Source organism: Rhinichthys klamathensis, unplaced genomic scaffold, assembly GCF_029890125.1.
Source record: "Rhinichthys klamathensis goyatoka isolate OS25496 unplaced genomic scaffold, OSU_Roscu_1.1 h1tg000040l_1, whole genome shotgun sequence".
NCBI classification, from domain to species: Eukaryota; Metazoa; Chordata; class Actinopteri; order Cypriniformes; family Leuciscidae; genus Rhinichthys; species Rhinichthys klamathensis.
The window spans coordinates 6,209,220-6,232,404 of record NW_026606587.1 but is presented as its reverse complement, the minus strand read 5'-3'; the positions used below and the strand labels follow the sequence as shown (position 1 = coordinate 6,232,404).

The window sequence follows — 23,185 nt, the reverse complement described above, 5'->3', positions numbered from 1 at the left end:
AGAGGGGCTATGTTCACACATTCAAATAATGATATTCTTATTGTATATACTGCTAACAAGTGCTGTCAATGTTAACGCTTGCGATTAAGTTTGTCCAGTTTAACGCAGCATCATCCTTGTATTGTAACTATCGTTACATTATATGAACTGCAAAAGCTTTTTTTTGCATCTATGCGCGATTAGACTAAAGAGAACGCTCTGTATGTGAATGTCCTGATGCACACACTCATTCATTCATTCCATTCCAATGATGCACACACGACGTGCAGAAAGACGCGCAACAGTATCGTGTGGCCAGACAGCGCGCCGGAATGGAATTCTCTTTCGCACTTGAACAACAATAACACAAACCATTATGCCAAAATCTCCGACTACGGAAGCCTGTTAACTCAAAGGCGCAGTGCTTTCTTGCAATTGGGTCGGTTCATGTTCACACTGTAAACGAACCGTACCAGAGTTCGTTTGGAACCGTACCGAGACCACCTCTTCAGCTGGGTCTCGGTTCGGTTGTTTGGTCCGCACCCGAGTTCGATTGCTGTATTCACACCTGCCCAAAAGGTCCGCACCAAGGGGGGAAACGAACTAGAGTTCGATTCAATCGAACCAAACAAGGCAGGTGTGAATACACCATCAGGTAGTGGTCTGATCTGTTTGACCCCAGCGCAACTCAAGGATGAGCTGATCACCTTTCTGATATTATTGATTTTCTCAGAGAAGAAAGAAGCAAACTCACGGCACTTGATGTCTGAGAGCATTTCACTAGGAATCTGGCTTGGGGAGTTTGTCAGTCTCTCTACAGTAGCAAAAAGAGTGCGTGTGTTGTTTAAGTTGCTGTTTATAATATTCGAGAAGAAAGTCTGTCTAGCTTTGCCTAGTTCCATATTAAAAGCATGAATGCTGTCTTTGTAGATGTTATAATGGACTACAAGTTTTGTCTTCCGCCACATGCGCTCTGCTCTTCTGCATTGTCTTTTCATGTTTTGCACAGCTGTTGAGTTTCTCCAAGGTGCTTTTTTTCTACCACTATTCTTCCTGACTTTCACAGGAGCAATATCATCAATTACACTTTTAATTTTTGAGTTAAACGATTCAAGGAGAAAATCAACAGAGTCAGCAGATATGCTTGGTTTTAAAGATATAGCCTTCATAAATTGCACACTAATGTTCTCATTTAAGCATCTCTTCTTGACAGACACAGATCTAGCTTCAATGGCAGGAGAGATCAGTATATCAAAGAAAATACAGAAATGATAAGACAGTGCTACATCCTTGATAACAATCGATGAGATGTTTAGACCCTTACTGATAAGTAAATCTAGAGTGTTTCCACGATTATGTGTGGGTCCATGTACATGCTGAGTCAGATCAAAAGTTTTGAAAACAGTTTTGATTTCTTTTGCCATATTGGTTTCTGCATTATCTATGTGAATGTTAAAATCTCCAGCAATGGCAAAACAGTCAAACTCAGAGGAAATTGTTGATAACAGTTCTGTAAAGTCCTCAGCAAAGGCTGGAGAGTATTTTGGAGGCCTGTAAATAATGATAAGTAAAATACGTGGAGCACCTTTTAACACAATACCCAGATATTCGAAAAACGGGTAATTCCAAAATGATATTTGCTTACATTGATAGACATCTTTAAAAAGAGCAGCTAAGCCGCTGCCTCTCTTTCCCGCTCTGCAAACACTCATAAAAGTAAAGTTAGGAGGGGATGTTTCATTGAGAACTGTTGCACTGCAGCTGTCTTCTAGCCAAGTTTCATTTAGAAACATAAAGTCCAGGTTGTATGTGGTTATTAAATCGTTGACTAGAAGTGATTCATTTTTAAGTGAGCGGATGTTTAAAAGTGCTAACTTAACAGTCTTACTTTTTGTCCCCATAGCGATCTTAGTTTGGCGTGTGATAGGCACCAGATTAGATGGGTTTGCTGTATGGCTTTTGAAGGCCTTAGATTTTCTATCATGTAATTGAACAGCACTAGAGAAAGATACAGGGACACTGGGTTCCCGCTTGTTTTGTAAACATTTAAGAAAGTTACTGTTATCATAGCGGGGACCCGACACATATCACTGAGAGTTGGTATCAGTTCACCGCGAGCCGCTGGAGGATGGTTAGGGCCCTGGCGCTGTGGCAGAGGCCGAAGAGCTCTCACAGGAGGAGGAGGAGGGCGAGCTGGGCCCGCAGGCTTTGGTGGTTGTGGGGCCTGCCGTTTTTTGGTTGACATCTGGGGGCTTTGCAGCAAAAGAGTGGGATAGTTTGGTTCCAGCATACACCAGTTGTTCCATTTTCTCTGAGAAGCACAAAAGTGGAGTTGCTGGAGAGAGGGATAACGTGTCTGGTGAGAGGGGCTGTTGTTCTGGTGTTATCGGAGGTTGTAATATGCTGTCCTGTATTCCCAGAAAGTCGTCCTTGGGTGCTGAATCTTCTAGCAGTTCTAGTATGTCACAGTCTGTTTGTGGTGAGCTCTGTGGGCAGGGCTCAGCTGAGATTGTGTCCGTGAGCAGAGGTTGTTGTGGCTGAGTGGTGTTATCATTGTCCTTGTGATGTGTCGGCCGCATGTCCATTCAGGTGCAGAAGTGAAGTCCTGTGGTCATTCATACTGTGTCCAGGTGTGTGTGTGCCATTCAGGTTGAGTGGATTGGCACACACTGCAGAAGGATGATGGAGGGAGAAGTAGATATTGTCCTTTAGCACTCTTGAGCCAAGTTTGTTTGGGTGGAGCCCATCCTGTTGAAACAGTTGCCTCTGACTCCAGAAAAGATTGAAGTTGTCAATGAAGTTCACTCCTTTTATATTGCAGGTTTTTTGCAACCATGTGTTAAGCCCAAGCAACCGTGAAAACCTGTTTGTTCCTCTTGCTGGGAGTGGTCCACTGATGAATGTCTGAACTTTCAGTCTTTTAAGTGTTTCAAAAAGTTCCTTGAAATCCTTCTTAAGGAGTTCTGAGCTCTTTATGAATATCATTCTTCCCCACATGAACAATGAGTCGATTTGCAGTCTTATGTTTCATCAGAATGTTCTGAAGTTCCCTGTTTACATCAGAAGTCGTTGCTTGTGGAAGGCAGCATGTAGTTGTGTCCCTGCTAATAATGTTTCTGATTATCGAGTCACCCACTATCAGAGTCCTGGGCTCGGCTGCGCTCTGAGCTGAGTGCCGCTGTCTGCTCGACCTTGAGCGCCAGTTAGCATTAGTGTTAGCTACTGGCTTATTCATTCTGTGTTCGATCACATTCATCCCATTCAGGGATTCCTCATTCATTAATACTTCAAATCTGTTCTCAAGATGTATAGGCGGTGGTAGGAGACCAGTGTTTGCAATCCTTGTCAGAGCCGTATCTGAGGTAGAGGATGCTACTGCGGCAAGGTGTGATGCTCGTGACAATCTGATGTCTCGAGTGCCTTTGGGTCTCGCTCCCTGTTTGTGCCATCGATTTGTAAGTCGATCGGCTTGTTTCTCTACACTTAGTATGGCCTGTATTGGAGCACTAGATTCATGGGACTCACCGGCTGTATGCTGAGGGCGTCCATGATGAAGCTCTGTTGTGTGTTCCGTCTGGTTTGGTGGTCCCACAAGTAACTTTGTTTCAAGAACTGCAATCCTTTGTAAAAGTCTCTGGCAGTTAGTGCAGCAAGTAGATTCCAGAAGAGGCATTTTCTCTTATCCTTATGAATGTAGGCAGTTGTGTTTTCTCTTCCCCGGAATGTAAGCTTTCAGTGGGAGGCTGGTCGGAGAAAAGAATTCTGCTTTTTTCTAGTAATCAAGCGTTTGAGCACTGTGCTGATTTGCTGAAGTTAAAATTAGGTGATAAAAGGAAATAAAATATAAAAATATAAACGATAGAGCAATAAAAAATATAAAAGCGATAGAGCAAAGCGCGGAGCAGTAAGCAAGAGCGTCCGAACAGTAGCTGAGCAGGAAGTTGTTCAGGTGGACATATATCGGTGACAGGTCGAGTTGCAGGCACACATACAATATAACTGTGTCCTGCCACGGAAGGATTTTACCCCAGCTCGGAAATTGCCAGCTGACAGTTGTCTTCCCCTGTACAAGTGAGCATCAGTAGCCATGAGTCGCATATGGAGTAACATCAACTCCCCTCTTCGATTGATTAGCTAGAGGAGGAGCTGTCAACCTATAACTAGTGGACCATTGGTGACACTTAAACACGCCCTAATTTACATGAAACTCAAACTGCAATATTTGGAAGAGCAAGCGCTGAACGTGGAAAGAAGAGCAAAGGGAAAGAAGAGCAAAGAGAAAAACAGCACAAGTACAAAAGAGCATAATATCAGCAGAAAATGTTAGAGAGCACAAAGTAATAAAACCAAGGAAAACAACTTTAAAGAAGAACAAATAAACATAATTTTAAGATTTGTGCAATATAATTTGTAATGTGTTTAAAGTTTTGGTTCATGCTTGTTATTTTTTAAAAAGCGCTTTTAATTTTTTTTTCACGCTTTTAATATTTTATCCTGACCATGTTGTTTACTGTTCTGATCATTTTTCATTTTTTTTTTTTTTTCAGTTTGTGCAATATATATTTTTACATGTGCTTTTAAATGTTTTATTCATTGCTTATTATTTTTTGATCCGTGACCACAATACTTTCGGCGGGAATTTGATCCCATAGGTTCTTGTCCAATTTTTTAACTAGGAAACTAGTAGCATCTAATAAGGGCTATTTACGATAATTCCGATAGCACGCAAAGGCAACATTAGTTGTCCACTGCTTTTTGTAATATTAGCCTCGAAGTTGTTCCGATTGAAGTTAAGAGCACGAGAATACGCCTGTTAAAGTTATTCAAACTGTCAATTAATTTCTGCATGAATAAAAGCCGTGTTTTGAATTTCAGTGCAGGTAACGTTAGTTATTATTTTAGGGACCTGGATATCTTTCAAATTGGGCCTGCGCATTCACACCAGAACATGTTCATGCAATCAATGTAACAATATACTGTATCTATCTTCTATATGATTTAAAGACAGATTTCAATTGATTTAATCAACAGTAACTTAGCTGCTACTTATTACAACAATATGCACAAAACCTTTTAAGGCGATGCAGGAAATAACTGTAATTTCAACATTGACATGAATTAATAAATTGTGGACACATCACATAAGTTGGTTATTAAAATGGGCCACTGCAAGAAATATAAAGATTATAGAGTAGTTTTTCAATTAAGAAATATAAAGTAAACTGACTTACATTGTTAAAATGTTCACCATTCAAAATGTCGTTATTGTAAAATTTGAATGTATACCACTGAGTGATAAGTGATGTATACTGAACTGTTATTGGTCTTCTTACAATTATTTGCATACTGAATTGTGATTGGTCTTCCAGTTCTGTATAAAATCAGCATGTGGTAAAAAGCGGCTCTAAAGGTGTGGTGAGAATATTTTGTTCAATTGAGCTACTATAGTGAAGCTTTTAATAAATATTAATAAATTCATATTGTTTACAGTAAAGTTGTCATGAGCCTCATGAGCCAATGAAACAATATGACACAATAATATGAATGTCCTGATTTTTAATATGAGAGACCCTACTGTCAGTTGACCTTTATTCAGTCCTACAACATTATGGAGTAACAGCCCCTGCTTGTGTTCAAAATCATGCATTACATTGGGGACTTCAGCAGGCAGGTTTTTGGTCCTTATTTGGGAACTGAGTTTTCAATATATTCGTTATACAAATATACTTTTCTTTTCTTTTTTTCGTGTAAAGATTAATCTAATAACCAATTTCAGGTATATATGAGATCATTTACAGAGAGAGAGAACGGAAAACACATACAATAAAGATAAACATGGAATCCGAGACTTCATGCAGAGCTCAGTTGATTTGCAGTTTTTTGTATTTGAGATACTTCTCTGCTGTGGTATGAAAAAGCACCTGCTGATATTATGGCACTGTTTTTCCTGGTTACAAAACAGACATAAGATCCTTGTGGTAGAAGGAAGACCTGTTGGACGGTCCGTGATGTCAGTGACTTTGGTGCAAAGTATTAGATGTAGTGAATTTAAAGGGAACTTTTATTCCATAGAGAAGTCCTGATGGTCTGTCCATAATCCGCATCCCCACTCCAGTCATTCAAATAGAAACTGTATATTATTCCTTTATGTCTTTTTAAAAAAGGTCCCCTGTTTGACTGTAAACAGGCCTGCAGATCAGCCATGTCAATGGCTGCTGCCACCTGAACACTGACGCAGATGTATCCATTGCATCAGTTACAAATCAATAGTCTCACAAAGAAAAAGAAACAAACAATACCAAAAAGTCCTCCGAACTGCAGGATGTAAGCAATAGTGTTAACACAATGGCCTGTACTAAATGGTGAACTGAGATGCAGGCGCGTCGAACTGGTGCATTGAGATGCAGGTCTATTGAACATTTTAGAAACCCCATGAAATGGTTTGATGAATGCATTTTTTATCAAACTAAAACAAATTCAAATGGCTCTTCTTTTTATAAAATGGCCTAGTTTACATCACAGCCTTGTAAATCATGATTTGCTACTCGATATTGCTTGTTAGAGGCAGGTGATACTGAAGGGTTGTCAACTTTTAGCAGTACATTAGCATGTAGATGGTCTCAAAGCTAACTGACATGTGTAAAACCCACCAAATGGCCATTTTAATTTAAAAGGCTCTTTAAACTTCAGATGTAGGCCTGGACAAATAGCGGGGAACTATGCAGTGATGGCAGTGAAAACTGGTCTAAAGTCCATCCAGGTTGTGGGTTTGTAACACTCAGTTTGGACAAGATAGACCAATGATTGTGTACGAAAACTAGCGTGTGTAATCAGATAAGGTCACATTTACAGTTGCTCTGCAAAATTTTGCCAGTGACATCAAACCATTTCAATTGGAATCCGCACAATCGGGAGTTTTGCATAAGGGCGGAAAATTTCCCCCCGCAATATATTCCACACAAATTTACCAGGTTGACTTCTGTGTGAGTGGTATTTCGTGCATATATCACTTTTAACAATTGAAAATTGACCTTCGTGAAAAGAACACATTTTCACGAAGAAGGTGACAATGAAACAAATGAAGAAACTAATACAAAACAAAAAGAAAATGGGTGAAATTACATGGATTAAGAGCGAGTTACCAAAAACTGACCTTCCTTTATTTATTAATCAATTATATTACAATAAAATCATGAATGTATTGGTATAATAACAGTGCTAAACAATGTTTCAAGTACAAAATGAGAAATGGAGGCTTTTTTTTTTTTAATGAAAAGTTGTGCTACCAAAAAGCCCTGGAAAAAAATGTGGTTGAATTAGCTGTTTTATCCCTTCTATCTAAATAGGAAAAAAATCTTAAATCCGGTTTATGCAATGAGACTTGTTTAATTGAGCTTAATCTGACATGAGCAGATGTTAGACTGCTGGATGGCAGAAGGCTGGTTCGAGTATGGCACTGCAATGATTAGGACATTTTGCGCCTGTATTTCGATTAATACATTACCATCATTAGGATTCATGACCCAAAAACACCACAAATTTAATGCAACTAACTGGCAAACACTGAAAATCATATTCTCTGATCATGAGAAAAGATCATTAAAAAGAAAACGCAACAAAAGAACATCCAGAACCATCATCAATCCACCCTGTTATTAAAAAGCCTTTCTCTCAAGGCGGTCTAAGATGGCCTGGATCCTCTTAACGGCCTCTTTGCGAGCCTGTCGAACGACTTCCTGCCCGTTGGTCTCTACCGAATCCAATTCCAGCAGCTCTTTTGTCAAAAGTTCCTCCAGGTACCGGTAGCTCTTTTCCGTCTTTTTCCCCACAAACTCGTCCACGTCCTCTTGGAGGAGCTGAACTCTGGCCATAATCAGTTGAACTCGAGCCAGGCCGGGATTATCACTGAACGGGGCCGGGGTGGGGCGGGAAGACGTTGGAGGTTGTTCATTCTGGGCTGGTTTGGTCTCAGGTCCTGCACCTCCAGAGGGACCCTTGTTGTAGATCTGAGGTGGAGCGCTGAACTGGGCTGGTTTGGGCGGCGGTGGAGTTGGGTTTGGAGTGCTGGCACGTGGTTTGGAGCCTGGAGGCTGGTTTCGAGGGTGCATATGAGGCTGGCTGTGATATGGTGGATCCTAAGAGACAGATATTCATTTAGATATAAATAAATTCTCAATATTACACAATATACCAATTCTAAAACCACAAAGCGGGTTTTGTATGTGTTAAGTCTGAAAATCACAACCCGTTTTTTCTAACCGTGCATACTCTGAATGCTCAACTCACACATGCACATTGATTATTCTTCTTTTTTTTTCACTCAGTTGGTCCACAAAGTGGCAACACTGGTCTGGGCCGTTGTTTTACAGTCGACAAACATCAAACAACTTAATGGACAACAACAATAGACTCCATTTGTGTGAGGGGGTTAAGAGAAACCTGCAAATCCACTTTAAATAAGTAGAAAGGCATTTTTATTACTTATAACTTCTAAGAGAAATAGCACAGACCCTGGACAAGGATAAAACCTTCTAGTGCACACGTGTCTAAGACTTTCGCTGTCCACGTAAGTTAAGCATTCGCTTCAAAACTGAAGTATACTTTGGGTTTTTGGTCAGGAAATTCAAGAGGTAGTCTTTTTTGAACAACTAAAAGTCTGAAATTAAGATTCCCATGATTTGTACACTTTCATTCCTTGCAGGAAAAGGGCAATTGCTTTTAAAATAAGACTACACAACAAACATAGTCCCCCGCAACGAGTATTAAATATGCTGCCGTCTATGTTTGTGAGTTGAAAACAGGAAATCAAAGTGTTGTGATGTACAGTAACATATTCTGATAGTGGGAGAGTTGAGCGGTCTTATGTAATCAGCTTTGGGAGAGAAGAAGGGTTACATGAGGTGAACCCAGTCTCTTAACTGTTAAATAAGCCTTCCCACTTCGTGTTTGCCAAAGTGCCAGTCAGTACATTTACCTGCACTTTAGAAGTATATCTGGCAGGCTGAAGCAATAATTTGTCTTAAAATATCATGCAAGTGTTTTTGTCCAACTAAAATCTGAGTAACACATTTAGATGTGATTTTGGCCTCGCCCTGTGCTTGCTCTGAAAGACAGAGTTGACGCGCAATGTGTATTAATCACTCAATATTCAAATGCACATTGGACACTATCATGTACACTAGGACATAATGAACACTGCAGCTCGACAACACAAAAACTTGCTTTGGCTCGATTATAACCTTGCATGTAATAGAACTTAATGTCTTTAAATTCAGCATGATTCAGAAGACAAACATTAAGATGCCAACCTGAAATATTGTAATTTCTATGACCTACCTACGAGTTTTTAATAGTTCACCAAAAATGATTACTAATTATAAATGATTAGTCATTACTAACCCTCATGTTGTTCCCAACCTGCATGCCACTTTATTTTTCCAGTGAAACACAATTGTCATTTTTGGGTGAACTATTACTAAATAAAGAATAATCCTATGATTTAAAGATGTGATGGAGCGGAAATAGCAAGATATCTTTTGTCCTGCACTGTGACGTACATCGGAGTTTAACGGATAAATGCAAAAAGAAAAAGATCTGAATGCGACCTTGCAGTCAACAACAAAAACGGGCCGGAGTAAGCAGACTGTAGTTCCCTTCCCAGGACTCAATTTACCATTGTTTATACCAACATAGTATTTTTTCTATAATACTGATTCCATGATGATTTATGTAAAGCACATTTCAGACACAACCATATTTAAAACAATTTTCAATAATTTTTCCTCAACACCTTCACGTCAAAGTTGAACGTCTTTTGACTTATGACCTTTAACACCAGTGCTAGTTGCCTAGAAACAACAAAGGGAAGAGGCAGAAAGAGGTGCTCTATTTCATTTTACTTAAAGAGTCACAATCATCTTAAGGAAAAAGCATCAAATATTATTACATTTGCTTTGGCTGTTCAAATTTGGAAACCTTATTCAGCGACAGAACATTTGTGATATAACTTTTATTCTACTACTAAAGTGAACATGAATACATGTTTGTAAACCATCACAAATACCTTGTGTTCATATGGAGGCGGTGCGGGTCCTTGCCACGGCGGGGGGTGAGGTGGTCGTACATGGTTGCCATAGGGGCCATGGGGTGTCTGGGTATTGGATGGCCACTGCTGTTGGGGCGGTGTAGGCCCATACCCTCCAGAGTGGGACCAGGCCTCATGCTGGGCTCTTGAGAGCATGGGCTGCTGGTTGGGGTAGGGGGCATTCGGAGGGCATCCTTCTCCATAGTGTGGGTAAGATCCTGCTGGGTAGCCAGGAGCCTAAGAGGAAAAAGAAGACCAGAAAGAACTATAAGAATGATAGATAATTTTTCAGGTGGTGCAATCAAAACCGAGAGATTTTCTATAGAGGTCAATAAGTCTCTTAAAATATTAGATAATATGAGATGGTTAGTTCATTTTGTAAAATTGGTGTGACTCCCAAAAACTTAATGACATTTATGAATTAATTCACGATATTTGTTAAAAATACTTAACTAAAAATTATATTTAAAAACAATTAGAAAATAATGATCAAAATGTGTACACCCATGTTATTTTAGTATTATTTATGGTATTTAGCAATATTTTGAATTTAGCTTTTTTCATTTTCATTTTAGTTTAAGTTTAAGTAACGTGTTTTTTAATATTTCTATTTATCTTTCATTTATTTTTATTTCAGAATTTCAGTTAGTTACCAAGGCAACATTTCTCATTTTTGTTTACATTAAGTTTTTAATTTAATGTAATAATAATAATGCCAAATAATTCCAAAAATGCATTTTTAATAGTTTTAGTTAACAATAACATAGCTGGTAGGGGCAATATGTAAAAAATCGTATCAATAATCACCTTACGAAAATTCTGTGATATCCGATTATTTGTTCTACCCAAGCGGAGACAACACTGCCAATATACACCATAAACACACAACATGTTCAGTTTGACTGAACTTTATCTAATGATAGCTTGTGATTCTCTTATTTTATTTTAATTATTGAAACGGTAAAGGTTTGTTTTTTCTTTTATTAGTTAGTGCTTAAACTAACAGAAAACATTAGCTTTGCTGTTATGTTGGTGTTGCTAATAATTTCCACTCTGTTCTTATCGAATTTGTGTTTGAAATGAATTTTGTTTTGTGAAGAAAACTGTTAAAGAAAATGTCTTGAATAAAATGGGCTTATTTTGTTCACAAGGTCTGATGTTTCTCGTTTTTCTTTTTGGCATTATCGCCTGAGTAGACATTTCGTTCTGAGAAGTTTAATGTCCTTAATTTATAAAGATGTCCTTAAACTTTATGCTATTATGCATTTGGTATTTGTCATGCATGTCTAAAATCAGGGATTAAAAACAAATTGAGCAAGAAGTTTTTTTTCTTTTTGTCTTTGAGTTCCGAGTTCTCCTTAGGCCAGTTATAACTAAATGAAAATTACTTTATTTATTTAGAAACAGATGTCATTTAAAAATGTTATTTGTGTATTTTAAATGCCAAGAACTTTGCACACGTGTTCCCTTTACTAGATCTTTCTTTACCATGGAAACTATTATTTGCAATCGATTCAGAAATGTGCTTGGTGCAAAACCAAACTTACGTTCATATATTATGTTTATATTTAACTGAATTTACCCCTTGGCAGTGAGGTACAGGGTAAGGGGGAGGAGCCGAGCCCCTCGCATTTTGTTCAGGGCAGGTCTGGCTGTGATACTGAGGTGGTCTTGAAGGAACCTGGTCACTGCAGTAGAATGGATTGGAAGGATGTAGCATACTCGTGGAGTATTGCCCTGGATTGTACACCCCATTGGGATAAGCTGACATTGCCTGAAAAGGGCACAGCAGAGTGAAGTGGGATAAGTCTGCTGTGTATTCGACTGACAGAGGGTGTTGCATAAGAATGAAGTGGCATTACCTGGTGATTATATGATGCCTGTCCGTTGACCTCTGTTCCAGGGGGGTACGAGTTGCTGTAAGGTCCGGCTGTGTGTGACTGTGGGTACCAATAATTTGAGTAGCCAGGATACTGAGATTCCTAAAATAAAAAAAGAGTACATGCAGATACAGTTATAGATGTGGTCAGACAAAATATTAGTGTGCCCCTATTATGCTATTTTAAAAGGGTCCTCATTTTGTTTTGGAGGAACAATAGGTTTAGATCTCCTACAATAGGTTTACATGCATCTAACATCAAAGAACACAAGTTTAACAAGTTAAAATTATTAATTAACAAGTTAATTAAGTTTTTGTCACCATTTTTGAACAAGTTTATAATTTGGCCATATACACAACAAGCTCACATTATATCTTGAGGTTTTCTTTGAGCTGAAAACATTAAACAATGTATAAACAAAAAATACACAGAACAAAAGCATTTAAACTCAAGCAGAGCAAAAAATAATATGCTAATAAAGTGCTTAGGATTTATCATTGATTCACTGCAGTTATGGCCAGCAATGCAACATGCAGCAATATTTGAAAAGTATTTTTCGAATAATTATTACAGATCAAATATTCGTAAATTCGACTATTTGTGCACACCACTACACAGAAGATGTGTACTTAAATTATTTTGAAACAAATTGCATAAAAACAAAAAATTCTGAATAACTAAATAAATGTTTTATCTCAGTATTACTCTTCTTAATTGCTTAATTTACCTAACTTAATATACAGCTGTACACTACTTTACCTTTATTAGAGTGCAGAAGTGATGACGTCACTTTGTAGGACAACTCGGAAGCTAGCGGCGCATGGGTTCCCTCGATCGAAAAGCTATGCATTTTCCCCATAGACTTTTGGAAAATCGCAAAAAATAAGATCTGTGTCACGTTTTGTCTATCAAGATAATCTTTACAAGTTAATCCAAAATTTATACATTTTGAAGCCTATATAAAGTTTTTAAAAAACACAAGCAGACACAATAAAGTTTAAAAAACCACAAGCAGGTTATAACTGTGTGTTCTATGTCATAGATCAAAACGTGAAAATATTTAGAGGCTTTGTTCACCACAGACCTTATTTCAGGCGATTTAGCAAAAACCCCTTCAAAAATCCCATAGACTTTAGAGCGAGGGAACCGGGAGTGCTAAAATGCTAACTCACTTCCGCGTTTTGGCCTACAGAGTGACGAGTTGCTGTTGTGACGTTACGATCGTGTTGCATTGTGGTCTTTGGATCTGGTTGAAGTGTACATATGAGTAGACTTGCTCCCTCGGTCAAAATCAAGGGGTCTAGGGGAAGTTTGCGAGTATATGTCTAAAAGTGGAGTTAAATGCAGTCTTATGCCAGGTACAGACTACACAATATTTTTGTCTTGTTACGATAGTCACTGTGTCAAGATTATACGATTTTGACTTCTAAATTCTTGTCGTGTCATGGACAAGAAACATGTCAGACTACACGTTGCTTCCCAACTAATCATCGTTTACCGTCTTTAATGACGTACATGATGTCATCGAGTAGGCGGAACTAGTGACTAATGCTGCGTTCCAGGCAGGTTTTTGAGCACGTAAATCACGACTTCAAACCACGACTCACGACTTTGTAGCGTTCCAGGACAGTCACGCCAAACTACCTGAGCGCAATATACATACTTATTGTTTCAGACACATAACATTGTAATACATAATCGTGTGTGTATTATTATTATATTATTATTAATTTGACTGCAACGTTATATTGTCCTAAAGTGTATTCTCACCGTGTACCGCCTGCAGAAACACTGCATCTGTAGTGGCTGCCATTGTTGTTTTGTATGGTTTGTATGGCTATGTGACGTCAGACCTCGTAACTGGGAGTACATCGATCTAGTACGAGTTCACGGGTGGGAAGTCACGGGTTTGACTGCCGTTCCAGTGCACTTTCACGGGTATAAGGTTGGAAAAACACGGGCTACAGGTTGCCTGGAACGCGGCATGACTTCCAGAAACAAGAGTGTAAACGAACTACAGAAGCGGCATGTTAACTTAGTGCTAAATCCAGTTCTTACCGGGTTGCTGAAGCACTATCATTCGCCAGCATATATGTTTTTTCACTCTGTCGTGGTAGTCACTTGAGGAAATGTCATAAAAGCAGGATTATTGTTGCCATAGCTCCACGAACCTTTCCTCCATTGCATAATTCCACCTAACAGCACCAATACTGTCACCTCTCTTTCGTTTCGTCAAGTTTGAAAGCGGTATACGGAAGAGCTTCTGTGCTACTATTGGTCAACTTCACAGATGTGACAGAACCCGTCGTGGAGGATCAGGAATAAAAAGTATGGCAGACGCGGCATCAGTTGTTGTCCACTATGACACACTATATATGAGATGAAACGATCAATTCTTGCGTCCCGTAGCCCATTATCGTTTACGAATCACCAAGACACCCTACGTCAAACAGATCGTGCCAAAATCGGGATGATAGCGTGTAGTCTGAACCCGGCATTACAGTGTCTGAGTAGTTGTACACTTCAGCTTACAGGTCAAAGTAGTTGTTTGCGGGCAATCAATGAAGACCATATGTTGGTATTATGAAAATTTGTTACAAACCTACGTACTTTATTAAAACTTTATTTATAGCGCACTTTTTCATGCAAAGAGGTCACTACAGTGGAAAGCTGTTCAAAAAGCCTTTTCTTGCATTTTTGCATGGGTTTTGATGGCATAGTTGCACATCAATCTCTACAGGAGACCTGGTGCATCATCCTATACACTGCCACTGTGGCGAGCAGCACAAGGCCGAGGGCCGTGAGAGAGCGGCGCGAGGCCGGTGGCGTGATTGCTGATGAGCGACACCAGTGTTGCCAGATTGGAAATATCCAAGTATCGTACCAGAAGCTCAAAATTATCGTATTTGGAAGAAAATTATCGTTCACGAGTCAAACGGACAGGACACAGCCATTTAGACAAGTGAGGTTGACTGGATTGTTGACGGGGGGTGGGTGGGTTGACTGGATTGTTGACGGGGGGGGGATGGGGGGTTCATGACGCAGGGTCTCTCGCTCTCTACCGTGCTCTCTCACCTTCACTTTCTCCTCACAATCATGACGTAGATCCACAGCTAGATCAATGAGTATTAACCGAGAAACACTATGATTACAATGACCTCCGATTGAAGTGTCACAAAATTCTGAAATTATCGTACATTATGCGATTTTTTTCATTATTGATCGTACATCGTACAGAGGTCAAAATGATCGTACAAATACGATAATTATCGTACATCTGGCAACACTGAGCGTCACCGGCCTCGCGCCGCTCTCTCACTGCCCACGGCCTTATCCTGCTCGCCACAGCCACCAAGTGGCAAGCCGTTGTGTGTTGATATTTTTCCATCCAAACAAGATGGCCAATGGCCAGTCAGAAATGCCAAGTTGCTCTGGAATATCCACACATGCCTTCTATCCTAGGAGACTCTTGCAGGTAAAAAAAAAATTCTAGCATCAAGCAATATCAAATCACATTTAAATTTTTCAAGTATTGATTTTAGATTGGGAGAAAATTCTGATTAATCATCTGTCCACTATAGTGGACCTCATGCATCATGGCTATATTTCAGCTACAATACTATTACTACTGTGACTGTTGTTTTTGAAAATACTTAATCTGCAGTAACTTTTTTTGACTGTAAATAAATCTATTTGTGTTATTAGAATGTAATTTGCATTAACATCAAAAAATAATGTGATTACTTGTATGTGACTTGTAATGCATTACTTTACTCATTACATCAAAAAAGTAATCTGATTATGTAATGCACAGTACTTTTAATGCATTACTTTACTAGTAACATCAAAAAGTAATCTGATTATGTAATGCACATTACTTTTAATGAATTACTTTACTCGTTAGATCAAGAAGTAATCTGATTACGTAAATGCATGTTGTTGCATGTAATACATTACTTTACTTGTAACATCAAAAAAGTAATCTGATTGTGTTATCCATGTTACTTGCCCCAACACTGCTCATTTCAGATGAGATTGAAAACACCTGATCACTAGGTTTTTTCGTAGGAGAGCTATGTTAGAAAATGTGTCCATTTTTAACATAATCAGAATTATCAGCTAATAAGGGTAAATTGATATACTCTAGTACACTGGAGGGAGCATCTGAGTTGGGTTTCCACAGTTGTACCTTGACAGTAGAGATCTCTGATGGAATCACGTCCTCATGTTCTGATATCAAAGATACACGAAGTTCAACTTGTATGAAGTTCATTTGCCTTTGCAATATTTCGCATTAATATTTTTTGTATATATTTTATAGTGTTCACGTGATTTTTTATTTATTGTATTGATTGGTTTGTTAAATACACACAATATTGCTGTGTTATTATTACTCTATTATGTTTAATATAGTATCTCTTCAATTTAAACCATAAACGCATGCTGTGTCCACTCAAGTGGACTTCTGAAAATGTCTTTGAGAAATATGTGTAAATAATAATAATAATAATAATTTATCTTTTACATGCCCTAAGAACAATAAAAACACATAGGAAAAAAATCCTGACTGAGGTTATCATAATTCATGCATGAAAGGGTTAAAACTTTGCAGACGTTTTGTCACATGCTTGTTTAAAAAAATGTTTTATCCATCGTAATTGGTTAGGGAGAGAGTAATCGGTCTTGTGACTCCAGTCAAATTAAATCGCGCATAGAAAAATAATTACCACAACACAGTAGATTGTGCTAACTGCTATTAATCATGGCTGCTGTGGAAGCATCAATTCAATACAGATATCAGCATTTATAATAAATCATATTAAAAGTTTGTGATGTATCAGTTAAAGAGATTCATATGAAAGAATATTTTTTATTATTATTATTATACAGGCCAATTAATAGATATTTAGATACCAAAGGGATGTTCTAATGACAATACTCTTCATAAAAAACATAATTATGTATTCTAAGCATTATTTTTGTGGATTTTAGGGTTACCCTGACTCCAAAATCCCAGCAAACCCTGGTCATCAGCTGCCCAAAATAATATATTTGCCTATTTTAGTGCATTAGGAGAGGTTAACTGTTTGATAATATTAATGATTCTCATTTCTTTATCAGAAAATGCTAAAACTGACACTGTTGAGAAATTGCCTATCTCTCTCTTTTTTAACCCATCTCTGGTGTGTGATGCTGAACTCTCACATGAGGGTTTTTGTATTCTTTGCACTGTTCTGAACGTTGGTATTTTATGAGGAACAATAGCTGCTCTGTGTTCACAACTGATTTTAAATCTAATCTTTTCATGCATTATGATTCAAAATGGTGATGAGTGTACTGAAAATAACTTTTTAATCTTTTCATCTCTATAATGGTTTTTCCGTATTGTTTGGGGAAAAGATAAATTTTATCAGAGATAAGTGATGTATTTGGAAAAGTTGTCAGCAAAAAATAAAGCAGTTTGAGGCTATAGATATTCTTCATTCTTACTGACAAACAGCAAAGGATAATGTGAATTACAGTATCAGTGTTTTCTACATTTTTAAATTGCAGTGAACAGTGTTTATTATTCACAATCACTACTCATGAGTACTTTTACATAATCTACTCTTTTTACGCTTATTCAAGTACTTTTAACTTTACTCAGACTACATTTTTTGGAAAGTAATGTTACTTTTACTTGAAAATATTTTTTCAGTACTCTTTCCACCCCTGAGTAACTATAGCAACACCAGAAAAAAAAACAGACAACAAATAGCTACATTTAACACGTGTGATGTGCAGAATCATGCAGTCAGCACAGTGAGATTTTCTGATGGAAAATACATTTTAAATCATTTTGAAAACACGCTGTAGCCTAAATTCATTCATTCGAAGTAGATGACGGAGTCAATATTTTTGACACGTCATTTTATCACCAGCTGATGAAAATGATCCATACTGAGTGAGTGATATAGAAACACACATTTTGTCCGAACCAGTGAGTGGTAACTGTTTATGCTCAGGCTCAAGTAAGTTAGAAGTTATCAAGGGAATAAACAAGAGTTACTGAGAACACAGTCCAGCTTTATCAACACTGCCTTTTTAAGGTATTTAAACCCCAGTTACTTAAAGAGGGATTACACAAGCTGTGAATGAAATCCATGTTGCAACAGTTTCACGTTAAATGAGCGTTTCTATAGCCGTCATACTTATTTGCGCTGGTAAACAATAATATCCAGTGTCCATTCAAACCAGAGCATGCAAGACAGAAAGCATGTGGTTTTGCCTGATGATTTAACGTTACTAACAAACCCAGCGGGCCGTACTGTTGATCAGCGGCGTACAGCTCGTTGCTTTGCAGTGTGAGCGATAGAGAAATCGTTAGAAATGCTAGAACGGCTTCAATGTTATTTCTCCTACCGACCTCTACCAGTATCAGATGACAAAAGACTCACCATTCCGTTGTTCCAGTTATTGTTCTCTGAGTTGTAGCTGGAAGGCCAAGATGTCTTGGGATCAGACTGCATCTGCTGATGCATGATCCACGCAGCCTCACCTCCGACTCTGTCGCTGCCAACTGAATCGAAAGCCATTCGTGACTAAACCACGAACTCTTTTAGTCTTAAGTTCACTTCTGTCTATCACAGCTTGGTTTAGAATGAAACAGGTCTTCTCAAAGCTGGCCTTTAATTATCTGCCACTACGTTTCACAAAATGCTGTAGCTAGAGAGTGCGTCAATTGGATATATTTCCCATTTTGTTTGGTACATTCACTGCTGAGGCACGGCGCTGTCATTCAGTTCAACTCGCCAGCAGACGCGCCTTGAGTGACAACTCAACTGGCCAATAGGAGACGAGTACAATGGTGACGCCACACCCATGTGACAGAGTTAAAAGTTTCTATGGGAAGTCCATTGCTTATCGGTTCTTTAAAATGTTAAACGACCGTTTCAGTGATTATTGTACTTCACAACGTAATAACGTCAACATGTACTTGATTCATTCATTTTATAAAGTGTTTTTATTGTAATTTCACATGTCACGGTTCAATTGGTTGAACTCATGAACACATCAATCATTTAGAACCTAAATATACGTTTCAGTTACATTAAATAATACTTAAATCCATTTACATCTCTTGACTGAAAATGTTTTAGGTTTCAGTCAAAATCATTCATTAACAAGATTCGACTCGAACGAAAGCTTTTTTTCCATGAATCGGATATCGCAACTGTTAGATTTTGTAATGATCATCAGTGAATCTAACAAAAAACACAGAAAAATAACTTTAAGGCCATTTGGTTGTCATTTTAGGTAAATAAATAATTTAAAGCAACGATTGGTACCTTTGGAACGAGCGGTAAGGAGTTGGGGTTTAAAGGGTTAAATTGAACCGGAAGCACTCGTTTCTATGGTACATCCTGTGGAATAAGGATACACTTTTGAAATGTCCATGGCTTGATACTTTACGTTTAAAAACTCCCAAATGTCAGCAAAATGAATTACATGCCAGGGACTGCGAGCCTCATCGAGGACATTGATAGTAAGTTAATTGCGAAATGATTCAATATATTGGATTCACCCCGGCGAGACACACACTCACACAGTTGGCGTTGTGTAATGATGTTCGCTTAGACGCTTTTATAAAAAGCATTTATAAAAGTCACGTTGGTGTTACATGTTTTAGCTAAAAATATAACTCTATTGCTCTTTGCTATTGTTCCGCAAGCTGAGCTAGTCTGGTGAATCAAATAATCCAGAGTCCACGTGAATAATAATTGCCTCCATACAGGTGTTCGTGTGATTAACGTTACATGAATTAATGACAGAAATCTCAAAGGTCAACAGTATACATGTGACTCACGATGCTTTAATTTCGCCTCCTTTTTTTTTTTTTTTTAAGAAAAACACCTTGTTCTCCTTCGCGATGGAAGAACATTGATTGGGATCCTTAGAAGCATAGATCAGTTTGGTATGTATAGTGGCCTGGCATTATTTTGCAAGCATCTATTTTTTCTTTTAAATTTTAATATATATTCTGCTGTTTGGTGTTTAGGTGGAGGTCTCAATCATTAAAAATATATTTAGATTTTTCATCATTTACGCCCTCTCATGAAGGTCTATACTATGCAATTCAATGAACACACTAAAAACGTAGAAAAAGTCTCTTTATTTTGTCCACACCGTAAAGTCAATGATATTTGGACCACCACGTTTTTTTAAAATATCTTTTGTGTTCCACAAAAGAAAGTCATGCAGGTTTGGAATGATATGAAGGTGACAGAATATCCATTTTTGGTTGAATTATGTGTTTAAGACTAGTAGTACAAAAAAACAGGCATTGCTCAGTATGAATGTTTATTTTTATTGTAAAATGTACCATTATATTTGAACCTATGTGATTTCTTTTTTCTTCCACAGCCAATTTAGTTTTGCATCAAACAGTGGAACGAATCCACGTAGGTAAAAAATTTGGTGACATACCTCGTGGAATATTTGTCGTGAGAGGAGAAAATGTCGTCTTGCTTGGGGAAGTAGTAAGTACATGTGTTCATCGCCCTGCTACCCTCGGTATGATTTTATGACTTTGTGTAATATTTGCAAGGCATGTGGCGTATGATGAGACATTTCATGAGGGTAACAAATCAGAAATTTTGCCACAACCCACTTTTATTTATTTTTTTGGATTTTCCAAAAAGTTGAATAATATGCTATTTTCCCCTTCCAGGATCTGGATAAAGAATGTGATCAAATCCTCCAGCGAGTTTCCATTGAGGAAATTCTGGAGGAACAGCGGACAGAACAGCAAGCCAAGCAGGAGTCAGAGAGATTGAAGCTACAGGCAGTGAAAGAGCGAGGTTTATCGATCCCTAAAGCTGACACGTTAGATGATTTCTGAAACAACATTTAGTTATTTTTTGGATGATTTTATTTCTGTTTTATTGGATGGGTTTTGTTTGGTATGAGACGACAGTCTGTCTTGACTTTGAAATCATTCTGTCCATTGATAGAGTGAGTCTGACAAGATTATGACTTCAAGATTTTGTTTCACTAGTTGCTTGTGAAGGCACATTTTGAGAATTGCCCACCATCTTTGTTTTTTAATGGCAGATGCCATAGTGAAATGAAGGATGGACCAAACTGAAGCACTTGTTGACGTTTAGTTTAAAATTAAACAACTGTAAATGTATACAAGAAAAGTTTATTTCAGTGTTCACTATGTTATGGATATGACGCTATGGTTAAGTTGGTGTACTGTATAATGTAAAACGCAACAACACTGAAAATATTTTTGTTCTATTAAACCTGTTTTATACTGATGACAGGCTTTTAATTAATTGTCACTACTTGATTCTGAGAAACCAAATATCATTTTGATGTATTATGTTTTTTGATTACTAATCTCCAGAAATGTTCTTAGTAGCCAATCAACACAGAGGGCTTGTGTTTTAAAACATTAGGGTGAGATTAGAACACTGAGTAAAATTATTATATAAAAAAACTATTTTTATATGTGAATAATATAATTATTTAAATTGATTTTATAATTAATTTGAAAATTTCCACATATACATAGGTTTATTATATGCTTCTTTATTATATTCTTTATTTCTCAATAGGGATATAAGGGGATTTTCAGGTGAAACATGTCCTTTCATTAATCGGTAGCTAGGGGGTGGTTTTGCATTTGTTCTGTTTTGAGGCAATAGTTCATGAAGAGAAAGACATCAAAGTTTATGTTAGACAACAATACTGTTTTCACATAGTGAGAAGAGGACATGTCATGGCTACAGTGAGACTAAATTTATTACAGTGAGTATAATTTATCTTGATGCCAAATCTTGGTGTTGAAGTTTATATGCTCTTAATAATTGTTTCATATAGAGTAGGCTATTTGAGAATACATCAAATGTACAAAAGGGAAGAAATGCCCTAAATTTCACTTTATTGGATTTAAAAGTGTTTATTATTAATATTTTACTTAAAATAACTATAACAAAGCACAATGATACATGGGGACTGTACAACAGCTAATGTTCTTCGAGTTTCACTCTCTCAGCAAGTTTCACTACAGTAGTGTAAATGAGAAACAGAAACAAAAATATACAAACTAGCTTGTCAGATTTTGTCTGAAACGCTATTTATTGAGTAGGCTATTAAAGGGATAGTTCACCCAAAAATGATACTCACCCTCAAGTCATCCTAAGTGTATATGGCATTCTTCTTTCAGACGAATACAATCGGAGTTAAAAAATGTCCTGGCTCTTCCCAGCTTTATAATGGCAGTGAATGGCTGTTTCTGTTTTGAAGTCCATCAAAGCGCATCTATTCATGATTAAAGTGCTCCACACGTCTCCTTGGGTTAATAAAGGCCTTCTGAAGAGAAGCGATGCTTTTGTGTAAGAAAAATATCCATATTTAAAACTTTATAAAGTAAAATAACTAGCTTCCGGCCAAATGAATACAGATTCCAACCTATGCGAGTAATGCAACGTAGCCTGATATTTACGCTACTTCCGTCACAAGTTGTGTAAGTTGCGCAAGTAGAATTTTACTTTGTAACGTGTGGAATATGAATATTTTTCTTACACGAACTCATCGCTTCGCTTCAGAAGGCCTTTATTAACCCCCCGGAGCCGTGTGGAACACTTTTATGATGGGTAGTGGGTAGACTTCAAAACAGAAACATTCACTGCCATTGGAACAGCCGGGACATATAACTCCGATTGTACTCGTCTAAAAAAATAATGTCATATACACCTAGGATAACTTGAGGGTGTGTAAATATGGGCTAATTTTCATTTTTGGGTGAACTATCCCTTTAATATCTTGAATTGTTTTATAAAAGCAATACCACAATGAAAATTGTGTTGGTCGGTCTAATTATCAGCATGGCTGTGATTAACTTAGCAGCTGAATAACATGTGTTCAAAAGAATTATTGTTCATGTCATATTGAATCAAATTGATATCTCTGATAAGTCATCATCAAATGGTCCATAGCCTGAACACAAAACTTGTGTTCTTATGAAATGGACTAGAAATGGCCCCTCTTAAATTAAACAAACAAAAAAGTGTAATTCGTCTTTGCTATTTATTGGCCTTGACTTTCAATCCCGGGCTATCCCACTTTCTATTATTGCGCCCAGTGCCGACTGAAAGAGCGGGAGCGGCTTGAATGTCCTGCTATCAAATATCCTTTGACAGCCATGCATGCTTGTTCTTCAAGGCTCGTGCGTCACAGCTGCATTTAAACACGC

The 23,185-nt window shown here is 37.7% G+C and overlaps 2 protein-coding genes across 2 annotated transcripts; one reads left to right on the top strand and one right to left on the bottom strand.

The window, feature by feature from the left end:
• Nucleotides 1-5,520: 5,520 nt before the first annotated feature.
• Nucleotides 5,521-18,752, bottom strand: bag4 (BCL2 associated athanogene 4). The gene is made up of 5 exons (XM_056246714.1): nucleotides 18,381-18,752; nucleotides 11,926-12,045; nucleotides 11,646-11,837; nucleotides 10,043-10,300; nucleotides 5,521-8,114 (listed from the first exon to the last, which is right to left on the bottom strand). The coding sequence occupies exons 1-5, from the start codon at nucleotides 18,516-18,518 to the stop codon at nucleotides 7,635-7,637; spliced, it is 1,188 nt and encodes a 395-aa protein (XP_056102689.1). The 5' UTR covers nucleotides 18,519-18,752; the 3' UTR covers nucleotides 5,521-7,634.
• Nucleotides 18,753-19,311: 559 nt separating this feature from the next.
• On the top strand, nucleotides 19,312-21,245 carry lsm1 (LSM1, U6 small nuclear RNA associated). The gene is made up of 4 exons (XM_056246717.1): nucleotides 19,312-19,468; nucleotides 19,829-19,897; nucleotides 20,347-20,462; nucleotides 20,654-21,245. Exons 1-4 carry the CDS (start codon nucleotides 19,423-19,425, stop codon nucleotides 20,822-20,824), a joined length of 402 nt encoding a protein of 133 aa, XP_056102692.1. The 5' UTR covers nucleotides 19,312-19,422; the 3' UTR covers nucleotides 20,825-21,245.
• Nucleotides 21,246-23,185: the final 1,940 nt, after the last annotated feature.

Coding starts and splice junctions, on each gene's coding strand:
- bag4 (XM_056246714.1), bottom strand. CDS start 18,518: ATGGCTTTCGATTCAGTTGGCAGCGACAGAGTCGGAGGTGAGGCTGCG. Junction 11,838..11,925: donor AGGCATCATATAATCACCAG/GTAATGCCACTT, acceptor TGCCCTTTTCAG/GCAATGTCAGCTTATCCCAA. Junction 10,301..11,645: donor CTGTACCTCACTGCCAAGGG/GTAAATTCAGTT, acceptor TTTTCCTCTTAG/GCTCCTGGCTACCCAGCAGG.
- lsm1 (XM_056246717.1), top strand. CDS start 19,423: ATGAATTACATGCCAGGGACTGCGAGCCTCATCGAGGACATTGATA. Junction 19,898..20,346: donor TAGAAGCATAGATCAGTTTG/GTATGTATAGTG, acceptor TTTCTTCCACAG/CCAATTTAGTTTTGCATCAA. Junction 20,463..20,653: donor TCGTCTTGCTTGGGGAAGTA/GTAAGTACATGT, acceptor TTCCCCTTCCAG/GATCTGGATAAAGAATGTGA.